General features: G+C 37.3%; 1 protein-coding gene across 1 annotated transcript; it reads right to left on the bottom strand.

Moving 5' to 3' along the window:
- Positions 1–7022: 7022 nt before the first annotated feature.
- LOC131793843 (sodium/potassium-transporting ATPase subunit beta-like) lies at positions 7023–13097 on the bottom strand. The gene is made up of 6 exons (XM_059111340.2): positions 12912–13097; positions 12621–12758; positions 11473–11556; positions 10373–10551; positions 9805–9885; positions 7023–8937 (listed from the first exon to the last, which is right to left on the bottom strand). Exons 1-6 carry the CDS (start codon positions 13054–13056, stop codon positions 8710–8712), a joined length of 855 nt encoding a protein of 284 aa, XP_058967323.2. The 5' UTR covers positions 13057–13097; the 3' UTR covers positions 7023–8709.
- Positions 13098–13602: the final 505 nt, after the last annotated feature.

The following is a 13602-nucleotide window of genomic DNA, read 5'->3' as shown; positions in this document are numbered from 1 at the left end:
AGCTAAAATATTTCAGCATAATACAACGGATATACTAATTGTCTTGCCTCTTAATGGCCGTTGATCTTTTCTTTCTTTCGATAACTGACGACAGTTTGCAATTCCTCCTTGGCAGAACCTCGAAGCCTCGCCAAAACACAGCTTGAGCTGTACGTCGTATTTATATTAAGAGCACTTACGCGTGGGAAAATAATGGGTTCAAAGGCCGGAACGAAACAAAACCACACACTCGTTCACGGAGTCAAAAGGTTATGGTTCTTCGCCAAGAGAAATCTAGAATATACACTGCTACTCACGATCGAAAAAATTAAAAAAACCGCATGTATACAGCTTTTTCTGTGGTTTTGTTTTCTATTTTTGCGATGTGGTCTTTCGAGACAAATTGTTTGTACAGGACGAAATGAAAGGTGGATAACTCACGCTATATTAAAAGAAATTAAAAAAATCGCTTTCAAGGTTGACGGAGCACTTAGGTTTTGACATTTTTGAGAGCCTCGTCATCATGAATTGGCAAAGCAACATCTGCGCAACTTTTTAGTTTTCAAGAACTTAAAAAACTTCGACGGTGTCATATACATTGTGCATGGTCCCTTGCGAGTTTTGGTAGCGTGATATGATTCTTATTTCTGGTGACTTCTTTGGTCGCGCACTTTCGCCCGATCAGAGTTTCTTACGACGACGATGTGTTCAATTAAGTTGGACTCCACATTGCACGTGCTTTGATAGAAACGCAGCGGTACAGAAAGGAAGCCGCTCAGGACAGCAGAAATCGTATGACGCTTTGTACACTGTCGGTCTGTCAGTCATGTTAATCGGGATGGAGACTGCCTCCGGCCGGGTGCAGCACACGTGCTGTAGATAACGGCACGAACCGTGCTACCAATACTATACCGCTAGTACTATTCATCAAAACATACGCTCTATACTTTCTTTCGATATCGTCAGTAGATCAAGGTAAAATAGCAACTATGCTTTGAGTTTTAAAGAAATTGTTTCCTCAATCATGCAATTAAAAGCTGAGCACTCTCTTTTCGCTTACTCATGTTCGACCTGAAGAAACGCTGGATAAGCAAACTTGATTGAAAGAAAAAGGAAGACCGCTTGCTAAGGGTGTAGAGCTCTGCAAATGAACGCAATTAACTTCAAATCTAGCCATGTATGATCTCCTCAAAGAGTTTCCATGTAAATTTTTTCCAAAGCTGTCGTGGATTCGTTGATAGCAAGAGAGCTCTGTAACGATACAAATTGGATCTAAATCCATACTTTCCTTAGTAGACTCTATTTTTTTTTTTTTTTTGAAAAAAAAGAAGAAAGAAGCGTTTAGTAACCTTGTATTTGTGTGCGCTGACTATGATTTCATCATTCGTCGAAATGGTTGTGCGACTAAAAATGTTAAAAGCCGCAAAATTTGATCATAAAGGGTACCGAGTTATTTCCTCGTCCACAAATCCTTATAGAGTCTGGCAGCTGTTGCCGTAACAATGGTGAAAAAGTTTTTTCCATTTTAAAATTAATAGTGTTCTTTTAAAAAACAAACCAAAACATTTGAAGCCTATAACATTCCAAATTTTACTTAACAGGATCATTTGCGGTCCCCCTCTGGGGTCATTCGCAGACTAGGATTATTCGACGTTTAATTTAGGGATCATTTATGGTGCTGGTCGCTGTTCAGATCGCTTGGATTCTACACACTAGTTTTTACCTCTGACAAATTAAAATAAAATTTTCGATAGAGGACAACAATTTGATCAGGGAATGGCCTGAAATTTTTTTTTTCTACACACATGAAATGCTACATGTTTCACTTAATACTTTCGGTTTCATTACTTAGAGATATATTCGTAAAGAGCTTAAATAAGGGACGCAAACTTTGTATTGTATATTTGCCGGATCACACTGAAGAAAGTTATATCCTGTCTTTTAAGCCATTTCATTTTGATGTTTGATTATTTATGCATTGCATTTATTGAAACTGATATTGTCTTAGCCAAAGTGAATATTGCGTGTAATCCCAAGTTTAACTGGAGATTTATGGACACCTTCGCAAGCACACCTTATATGTTGGTTTTATCTCTTTCCTTTGCTAGTCACTGGGCTCTCCTTAACTTTTTATGAGGCCTTCACTTTCCAAATGCGGTACAATCTCAACTGCATTAGTGAAATGTTGTTCCATAATGAACGGCGAAACAAAGAGAATGATTTTGATATGACGTCAGTCTTTCATATGTACTTGGATAAATCATAAGAAAGAGCCATTCACAGACCGCCTGGTTTTCATCAGATCATTGCATATTGACACTGAGAAAATAAACGTGGCAGATGCAACGTTAGACAAGCACGTACATGGTAATTTTAAAAATAATTCTTAACAGAGCTGTAACTCTACACGTAAGTAATATATCAGAAAGAAGTATAGAAAAAGTAGCCTTCAGTTTTCATATCAAAGCGGCACACGGGTGCAGCCTGTGGAGAAAGGGAAAGGGGAGGTTACAAAGGTGAAAGCGGCTCCACGTGAGATATCTGACCCACAGTACCAATAAGAAAGAAATTAAAAAGGAAAGAAGACTTAATTAAACTTTTTTTCTTCAAACGAAATAATAGTTTAAACTGATATAATGAAAACAATTTAAACGGAAAAAAGAGAGGACTAAGATGAAACTCCTCAAAGCATCTTAAAAGTTTCATCCTTACGTCCTCAAGAGATTATAGAATAATCTCTTGACGTCCCTAATTTCACTCAAAATCCATGATTCTGCGTGTTTGTAGGTGCCACGTAAGTTAAAATTGACAATCAGTTGATATATATTTTCCAATAGAAATTAGATATGGTCGTAGATGCACCAAGTTAGTTACATTCGTCAAGAGACATTTAACCCTTCACTCCCGTAAGTGACCAAGAGAGAATTTCTCCTTACAGTGTCAATGCAATATCAAGGAGACAAGTGAGGAGAATAGCAGGTAATTTAGTGTTAACAACTGAGTTGAAAACGTAAATTAGCCACCGTAAAGGGTAAAAAAGCTGACGTTTCGAGCGTTAGCCCTTCGTCAGAGCGATTGGAGGAATTGTGGGTTGTGTGTGGGTTTATATGCAGAAAGTGGAGCTACGCCATTGGTAGGAATATGGTGACGAGAAAACAGGAATAAATTAGTTGAATGAAAAGCGCTCGTTGATTCCGTGGGGATTAAGGGTGCCGATTTGGAAGATATATTTTTGTTCTAGTGTTTTACGGCTTTCCGAACTGCCTAGATGTAAGGAAAGGCCGCAAACTGCCATATGCTGTTTAGAATGATTAGGAAGATTTAAGTGTCTAGCGACTGGTTTGGATGCGTCCTTGTCATTTCTTTCCACGTCGCGGAGGTGTTCTCGGAATCGGTCAACTAGTCGTATTAAAAGAAAGTGAGGAGAATAACGAGGAAAACTCAATTAGGGAACTGCATGTTGATCCAATACCAAATTCTTCAAACTTACATCATAGGAATTGTGTGGCAGATGGTAACGAGAATTACTGATGAGATCTTGGGATTGAAGGGGCTGAGATCTGGGATCAGAGAATGATAATAACTTCTTTCTATCTTATTTCAAACCGTTCGCCATTTTGTCAACATGAAAGGTAATCGGAATCGACGCAAGCCATTCCGGTTTTACATCGGCTGCGCTCATAGCCTCCCTTACTACAAAGAATATTTTCAATTACTTTGACTTTCAAAATGCTTGGCGCGATCATTTCACGCGGCCTTTGTAAGTAACTAGTACAGGGGGTAACTTTCTGAAGAAACAGTAGTGTTGTGTCAGTGGGGTATCACAAGAACATTTGGTTTGAGTTAATAATGTAAATTGGATACCGTAAAGAATTTCTAAAGCTGACGTTTCGATTCGTTCATCAGATCGAGCGAATAGAGGAATTTTGGGTTGTGTGTGTTAGATGCAGATCTTGCTTTCTAACCCGACAATGGTCGGTAACGTTTACGGTCAGTTAGACAGAGACAATTGATTGACTAGTGATTTTTCTGGGTAAATTAAACTGGGTAGGGCCTTGAGAACGTCATCTCAATGGATAGTTACATGGTTCTCATGCGTAAAAGTCCGATTTGGTAGTAATGTATATCATTAAATGCCAATATTACCTGACAATCTGATTAGAGAAAGCTTGTTTATAAGGGAAAAACCTGGGCAGAAAGAAAAGGAGATAGCATAACATAAAATCCTACCCTATCGTCGCCTTAATGTCGAATAACCAACCCTCTTGGCACTGCTAGCTCCTCTCTATCATCAAAGCTGTTTTTCAAAAGAATGTGTTTTTTTTTATTTCCCGAATTTTTCTTGAGATGTACAAATCATCATCTAAATTTAGTAATTGAGCAGTTATTTTTAGTGGTTTTTTTTTTTATTTTTTTTTTCCGGCTATCGCGGAAAATTTATACTAATGTTTCTTAGACTTTAGACCCTCAACTTCAGTTCAACTAAAGCGTAAACTCGTCATTAATAATTCTTGTTCTTCAATTTCTCAGCGATCCTTTTTCTTCGCGATCGGTTCTCCAATTTATCACATTGCTTGACATCTTAACTTGCTTTGGTTCCAAGTATTGACTAGCACAATTAAATTAAGTGAGCACCATAGCACGTCGCGTATGACGTAATTGGTTCAGGTTAACCCTTTCACCCCCAAGATCTCATTAGTAATTCAATTTACTGTCTGACATACAATTGTTGTAATGTTAACTCGGTGAATTTGGTAATGGATCAACTTATAGTCCCGTCTACTGTGACCAAACCTCTTGGGAGCGTATCAAAAATCTGCGTTATTCTTGGCGTAACAGAACTTTACTTTTGAATAGGTTTGAATAAGGATAAGTACTCATTTGAAACAATATCATTCAGTCTTGCAAGTCAAGAGAAAATGAACACCAGAGAGGTGGTACGAATAAACCGAAAAAAAGAGATGGTTACAATTTCACTGGGGCCCTATTAGATATTTCTCGTTATTCTCGTTACTTCTCTACTTGATATTGTATTGATACTGTGAGGAAAAATTCTGTCTTGGTCACTCAGGGAAGTTAATATTAAAGGTTCGTTTAGTTTTAGTGACACTGGTAACAACAGTGAAATTGTACCCATCTCTTTCTTTCAGTTTATGCACACCACCTCTTTGGCGTTCATTTTCTCTTGACTTGCAAGACTGAACGGATATCGTTTCAAATGAGTACTTGTCCTTTTTCAAACCTACTCAAAAGCAAAACTCTGTTACGCCAAGAATAACGCAGATTTTTCACACGCTCCCAATTAGTTTGGTCACGGTAGACGGCTGTTCTCTCCTTATTAAGAAGCACATGGCTTTATTCCAATACAAATTGACGTCACATTACGCTTAAGCACTTCTAATTAATTCTATTAATGTGAAATCTTCAATCCTTTGCTTAGTTAGCAGTATCGGTTTCCATATAAGCTGCTTGGTCTTGTTCGGTATCAAGATATTGATACCGGAAAACATCAAATCATTTTATATGATTTTTGGCCTGTTTCGGACTTTTGGAGTGCTCATTTCCACGAAACCCTCCCTCTTCCCCAGTCTTCTCTCTACTATTAAAAGTTAACAAAAGCGCACGAGAGTTGCGGATGGGGGAAAGATGGGCATTTCGACCGCTGGACTATCATGTTTCCAGACCTAGATTCAAAGCCATGTCCCCACCAAGAGCGGTTCTGGATAAACTGAAGGTAGCATTGGTGTTAGAATAGCGAAAGATCCACGAGTTTTAAGATGTCTTGCCACGTGAGTGTATAACGAGGTGAAATCGTAAAATATATATGCCAACTAAACTTGGGCCGCAATGATTAAAACTGATGAAAATTGAAGGCCCTTCCATATCTCTGGCTCAAACCCAGTGCTGTCGAACGAAAAAGGAAGCCGCCATGCTCTTCATGCTCGTCACCAGTCTCACGCCTCCTATATTTTTGTTGGTTAAACACGAAAGCACATTGCTTTAAAACATCATCACCAAAGACTTGAAAGGAAAGAAGAAACCATAAAGAGCAAATAAGTGCATTTTATTCCAACCACCAAAAAAAGAAACTTCTTATTTTGCGATTGGGAGGCCTGTGCTAGAAGAATAAGAATTGAACGTGCATGCAGGTGAGAGAACCTGTCTCATGCGTCATCCAGTGCCAATCCATTCTCAGCTTTGAAACCGGGGTAAAGTTTCCAATGTGAGCGACAGAAAGAATTCAACTCGTTCATTGAACTCATAAAGGAAGTCCGTCAGTTGCACGATTCACTCTCGAAATTTCTTCCGTTTTCTTGTCTTTGAAAAACAGTGTTCAAACGTCTGCCCATGTGCAGACGTTGCTAGAGCTGAGAGGGCGTATTTTCAGGCTGTGAGAACCAAATTGACCCACAGGAGTTACAATAGCCCACTCTAGTCAGCTAGTCACTATGTTTAAAGGCGCGGAAAACTGTTTAGGTAAAGCTCAAAACAATATGTTGAAATAACTGGGTTTGTATTCGAAAAATATAAAGTTTTCCTTCTCCCTTCTTTTGTTCGCCTCTACAGATTAATTTCTGTAAACGTTCCTATTTTTTCGCATATTGTTCTTGATCCTTGTTGTTTCGTTTGATTCCTTTGAATTTATGCGCGGGAAAATAGCGCGCGGCCAGCCAAAGTAATCTAGTTGCGCATACCTAAAGTTTGACCGCGTTGATTAAAAAGACAGGCGCGCGCGCGGGCTCATTTACTCATATCTCCTCAGAATGAAACTTTGGTATGTAAAAGCTACATTGATATTCTGTTGACGAGAAAAATTTTTACCATGTGGTCCATTAAATTACAAGTTAATTTTAGCGATTTTATGGCATACCATACAGGTTTTTCGAAGCGAGAGTTGCTTGACCTGAACTCGTTTCAGGCCACTCTCGGGTTAGAGTCTGGACCAGTCCTGCCCTGGCCTTTGCATCCCCAAAAGGTTCTCGGGTACTACGATCAACTTGTTCAGATTTTTTCTTCACCAAAAATTCATACAATGAACTCAGTAAATTTAAGACACCTTTAATAAGACCCTGATAACATGCAATTAAGACTACAGTAAACAAATTATGAAGATCATGACAAAAAACTACATCAGTAACACACTAAGAGTTTAGAATTTAGAAATTGATCAAACTAAGTTTAAGTTGTACCTAGTTACCAAGATGCATCAATCAGTTTTTGGGGACAGAAACTGTCTTTGGCTATGCAAGCATCCATACAAGCAAAAATCTGCTGCAATTTGAATCTCCATTTATCCTAGTCTGTATAACTACATCCAATCCTTCTACAGCCAAAAAACAAATTTCCCACATTGAAGACCAGATTGAAACTGCGGCTGTCTTAAACAAGGTGAGGTACGACGAGTCTGGAAAGGTGCTGAAGTTGACATCTAATCATCTCAACTTCTCTAGTGGATGTATAATAAAAGAAACTGATTAACAATCTCTCTGCATACTTGATTGCTATGGTCTTAAAAAGCCATGCACACAGTCAATGAACTACCAAAGACGTTGATAACAGAATTTATAGTGATGTTAATTATAAATAAGCTAACCAACATTGACTAAGTGAGTGTGAATAATAATAAAAAAAAAGCCTATAGCAAGGGTGAATTTTAAAATCTTAACCAGAAAAAGTTAAGTCCTTAACAATTGACAATTGCCTAAAACTGTCCAAGGTCAATCAAAATGCATGCTTTTTAGCCAAAACAGCTATTAGAAGGAAACTGAACCTTCCCAAAATCAAATTGTCTTCTACAGACAACCGTACATGATTATAGTAATCACGGTCATTATTGTGAAAAAGTCCATACAGGGGTTTTGATAATAAGGAAGAGACTGAGCTAAATAAACCCTAATCAACTAACCAAATACAGATACACACGTGGTGTATTAGAAATTTATGTAGTAAACTGCTAAAGACAGAACTCCTTTAAATATCAAAAAGTTGATAAAACATGAATAATTTTTATCAAATATTTCTCATCCAGTAAAAAATTGACCAAATGTGTATCTGCTTAGATTAAACACATTGGTGATCTAAACAAATGCAAAAAATTTAACACCTTAAATTCAATGAAATTACTGCTATTGAGAGGCCACTGATCTGATAGAATAGTATAAACTTTAAGCTTGTTAGTAAACTACAAGGCTCACAAAAAACCTTGAAAAACACAGTAAATGCTGCCAGCCTCAAAACATAGAGGGAATCTGTCTGTCTGGCTTAGTCTGACCATCAAAGAATTCTCTCCCATCATAAATTTACCTAATCAATGCTTAATTTTTAATTAAAAAAAAAAAACCATTACTAATAGTGCGACTCTCAAATTTTGAAATTCAAATCTAAATGCAATCCAGAAGAGAACTCCTTGAGCATGAAGGCTGAGGTGTTTTTTGTTGCAAATAGAAACCAAACTATCCAGTGCACTATCTATTTGATGTTTCTAATCACTGCAAATTAAATATTTTGGTTCAAAAGTTTGGAGAAACTAGAAAAATCAGTTCAAGAGAATTAGTCTAAGGAATATGGTAATTAAGACAATCAAAAACAAAAACTACAGAGCAAAACTTAATGAAAATGATAGACAAAACACTTCATTGTGCCCCATTAGTGTGGCAAAAAAAGAAACTCCATCATTACATCCTTGAGTGCAGTCAGATTTTGCTTTTTAAAGTTTTTAAATTTAGTGCTTCACCCTTGCTTAATTTCAATACGAACTCTTCCTGTAGCACCTCGGTTAAGACGGTATGTTTCGGATTTCTCAATATTTTTGGCATTGGCTTCACAAAGAAGCACTGCCTTTTGAGTGCTGTTGACTTTGATGGCAGCAATTGGGGGAAGCCAATTTTCTTCAGAGAGATAAGGGTAAAAATTAGCAGCAAAGCCAGGCTTGTCTGTTGGGTAGATTTCCAGCTGATCCTATAAAAGTAAGACAATAAATGAATGAAAAAAATAAATAGCAACAAAAATGCATGTCAATAAACTGATACAGCATTACTGTGTTTAAAATGATTCTTCAGTACTGCACCTTGCATCCTGTACTGTGCATAAAAATGCGATAAATGCATATGCATTTCAAGAACACATAATTGTTTTTTAATCAATGGACTAAGTTAAGAGGTAAGATGGTCCTCAGCTGTAAAACAAGCACATTGACCTTCAGTTTTTATTGCATAATTTTGGTGTACAAATTATCCCCTTTAAATTGGAGGAAAAAGAAGGAATTATCAAAGGGAGAAATTGATAGAGCTAAAAGCATTCATGAAGCCCATTCCTTGATGACACGAATTATAACCTTGAAAGCACAACTCAAATAATGTTTTGAGTCAATGTTGTTTATGATTGTGTGCTTTTTCTGTAAATTATGTATCAAATTGTTCCAAATGCTCAAAACTTTCTACCTATCAGTTTTTTTAGTTAAAATCACCCAGGGCATCTCCCAGAGGGACAAGCAGGATAAAAAACAGAACTTCATTTAATGCAGGCAGAGCATTGAAACATGTTACTTAAGTCTTCATTAATTTGAATTCAATGCTCCACTAATTTCAAAAATCATTTTTTGAGTGTCTGCTGACCTTTCCTTCACTCTAACCACAAATGAACATTTTAGCTTGTGACTTAATTAATGCCAATTGTGGGTCACCAAATGGGTGACCTTATCTGCAAACTTAGTTTCCATGCTCTTTTTACTAATCTCTGCAGCCACCAGTACAGTTTGCAGTCCTCTTAATAGCTCATGAAACATTTGATTCACTCTTACTGATATGTGTACAAAGTTTGACTTACCTCACGGCCCTTCTCCTCAAACTTGCAGGCCAGCTGCACATAATCCAAGCCATCGTTAGGTTCAGGGACCCAATCGAACACCTAGAGAACACAACATCCTTAAGATCACAACATAAAAAAGACAAGTCCTAAACCTTGGTCAAGGTACACAGTAATCCCTACCAAGGCAAGAGACCCAAACATTTTTTCTGAATGATTGCAGATAATAAGACCCTGTTCATAGAATATTAGTTCAAATGATTTTTACCAGTGAGTTTTTACCAGTGAGAGAACTGAAAGGAGAGAGGCCTTTTAACTCCTGGCGGTGATTAAGTTGTCACATCTAATTCTCCTTACAATATCAGTTCTACTGCATGCGCAGGAAACAGACAATAAAATACAGTAAAACTTCATATAAACTGTGTTATCTTATATTAAGTTCTCTCTGCTGGCATTCATGGAAGCATACTGCTAAAAAAGAGGAAAAACTAATATTTGGAGTTTCAAGTATGTGCACAAATAAATTTCACTCTAACACTGAATCCAACTCTGTATATCATGTTCAACAGAATAAACAGTTTCAACTTACCCGATTCATCTTCATAAAGATGCAGGGCTTTTCCTCATCATAGCCATATTTAAAATCAGTGCTATTGTCATAGCAAGGACCAAGAGCAGAAAGGTCCACATTACAGGGCTTGGAATCCTTGGTACGTTTGGCATCTGTACAGTTCTGATACTCGTCACTTTCAAGAGCTTCCTTGTAAGCTTGAAAGCAAAAAATGATACATAAGTACTAATGTAATACAGTTCTTTTAAGCCAGTTATGATTTTCTGTAATAATAAATAGATTCCTGGAACAACTAAAATTACACAATGCACTATTCAAAGAGCCAACTCTCTCATATTGTAACTATCACACTACGCTAAAAGCCATGGATATGTTCATCCTCCCACTAAAAAAGGTTTATGGATTTAGACCACCACCATTTTAAGTTTCAGTTTTCCTCTGGAAAGGGTAAAATTAGTTTTCTTGGAAGGGTTTAAATGTTTTATCATCCAGACAAACAATGTCATGCCTGACAAGAGCAATAACCTGAGATCTATGCTCTAACCCTTTCATGTCCAAGATCTCATCAATAATTCTCCTTACTGTCTGCCAGACAAGTCCTGTGATGCTAATTCTGAGAATTTGGTACTGAATCAAGTAGAAAATCTTCAAACATACATTTTTCTATGTTCTCAGCACCTATCTGATTGACATTGTATTGATATTGTAAGGAGAAATTCTATCTTGATCTCTCATGGGAGTTAAAGGGTTAACCTGTACAGTAACTAAAAAAAACCCAAACATTCTAAAACCTACCTTCTCAACTTCAATTTTAATTCAAAAAGCACAGTGCAGAGGTGACTAGAGCCATTTATTAGAACATACAGCTGTGAGAGATTTTAACCCTTTAACCCCTAAGAGTGACTAAAATCTAATTCCTCCTTACTATATCACCACTGAATCATACATTTATGTCAAGAGAATAAAGGAAATGATCACCAACTAAAGAAACTCTTGATTGTTAGACAAGTTCTCCTTGTCAGCACCTCAGTAAATGTACAGAGAACAGTATGGAGAATATGAATTATGATGTTAGGGTGTGAAGGGTTAAGCAAATGACAAAATCCATAGTAACTTACGTTCCAAGAATTTGTTGATTTGGTCAACAAACGAATCAACATCTTTATAATTTTTTATTTCATAGAATGGAATAGGTATAAGGCCTAACAAGGAGACAAAAATAACAAAAGAAGAACAGTTAATGAAGCAGTTTAACTCGTAGAGCATCTAAGCTAGTGTTACATAAGAACTTAATGGTTGAGTACATAGGAGGACATATGGGAATTCTATTCAAATATCTTGAATGTTGGCAAAATTTGATAAAGTATTTATTTGAATGAACCAAAACAGATTTCTGTTGCCTCAAAACGTTGGAATGTCACTTTGGCTCTCAACAATAGAGGTTGAAGTACAACAACTCACGCATAAAAACAATATGATTGAACATGTACTTAACCAATACTGAAATCTATTCAAATATCATACAAACTTGCTGGGTCATATTGGCGCCTGCGGGCAATATATAGAGGACTTTAAAATTTTGTATTAAACACACGACTTAGTAAATCACGACATCGCTAACCCTTTCAATTTTTAATCTTTCGTTAACTTCAATTCTGAGACTGTTCGTAAAAAATTACCGATTTCACCCATCATACTTCACAGAGAGTATCGGCCGAACGTAACGCAAATTTTAGGAGACCCACCCCTAAATTCATACCTACAAACAAACGAATCGAGCAAGATTAACCCAAAGCAAAAACGAAGGAATTCTCAGAGCGGTTGATATACTTTCATGTGGCCGCTCTTTCATCTATTATGCAACCATGGGAAAGCTTTCATTTAACGCAAATGCAAATATTTCTCCGCTTGGCTTAGGAAACCAACGAGCCCGAAATACACCCGTGCATGTCTCCAACCCGAGAAGTACGACGTCTCATATTTCATAATTTACCTTCAAAGTCGAAAAATCGTTGTAAAAGAAAAATCTATTTTATGTGAACAAGAAATAAACAAATCTTATCATATCGGGACAAATCTTCACGACTGACACAATAATTTTCTCAATTTGAATTGCAAATGCTGTAAACCACATGCAGGCGGTCTGCGCACATTCAAAGAAGTTTTCCAATGTTTTGACCTTCAAATTGAAGAATGGTTGCCAATAGATCTGTATGCTAAGACTTACACTAACTCAGAAAACAAAACGTGAAAAAGAAAAAGAAACCTTGCTTTCCCGCTAAATATCTCGTCATTTTCGGCCCTTCCTCTCGAGCTGGGACAGTAGTCATGAATATCGCCAACATCGAGGCGAAAAATCCCGCTAAGCAGCCGTAAAATATCAAGAAGAACACTGTGATCTTCGCTGAAATGAGGAAAATAAAGTAAGCGATGTCAGTTTACAGGTACACGGTACATTTCGTGGACTAAATCCATCGACAAGTTGCCTCACAGCTGGCATTCATCAATATACCGGTTCTGCTTCGATTAAACTCTCTGCTAGATTTAATCAACTTACCCCAGCTCTTGCCATTTCTGCCCATGACCTGCACTTCACCATTTTCACCATCTTTATTGTAAAGAAAGTGGCCAAAATCACGTGCAGTTTGTTGAAAACGTTCAAGTCTTGTCTTTCCTTCTTGCCCTTGCTTAGCGTACGCCATCTTGCAAGCCTCACCACGCGAAACAGCGGCAACTACCACGTGATCTCTCTATTTGAGCGTCCAATTTATATTTGAGGGAGGGGAGGTTGGGGTTACTAGCTTAGTATCTGTACTTTGTACATGCAAGTTGTCATATTGTCCCTGCGTTTTGGGCCAATAATAATGGCCCTTTAGACAACTGTCCGCCGTATATTTAGTAACGAGCCAGTAATACCGCCAAATCCATATGTTATACCCACGTGAATCTTGTTAATTTTCCTTAGATCAGCTCCAATTTGTAAGAGGCAGTCACGATTGACAAATTCCTAAAACTAGGCCCAGTGTGGAAATGCATTTTTTAACTCGTGTTTAGCGATTATCAGGAAAGTCGAAATGATATTGGTACATGTCAAATTTATAGTATCCTTTTATTGCAATAGTGAAGCCATTATTAGTATTTCTCACTATAAGTAGATTACAAGTGGCTTGTCGCCTCTGAAAAATGTTGTAGTGTACTTTGTCAGTGACGTGTAGTGTCCACGTGCACAGCAGAAAATATTGCTAATA

This window comes from Pocillopora verrucosa, chromosome 6, assembly GCF_036669915.1.
Source record: "Pocillopora verrucosa isolate sample1 chromosome 6, ASM3666991v2, whole genome shotgun sequence".
Classification (NCBI taxonomy): Eukaryota; Metazoa; Cnidaria; class Anthozoa; order Scleractinia; family Pocilloporidae; genus Pocillopora; species Pocillopora verrucosa.
This window is presented reverse-complemented; position numbering and strand designations above follow the sequence as displayed.

Coding starts and splice junctions, on each gene's coding strand:
- LOC131793843 (XM_059111340.2), bottom strand. CDS start 13,056: ATGGCGTACGCTAAGCAAGGGCAAGAAGGAAAGACAAGACTTGAACGT. Junction 10,552..11,472: donor AATCAACAAATTCTTGGAAC/GTAAGTTACTAT, acceptor TTTGCTTTCAAG/CTTACAAGGAAGCTCTTGAA. Junction 9,886..10,372: donor TCTTTATGAAGATGAATCGG/GTAAGTTGAAAC, acceptor TGTGTTCTCTAG/GTGTTCGATTGGGTCCCTGA.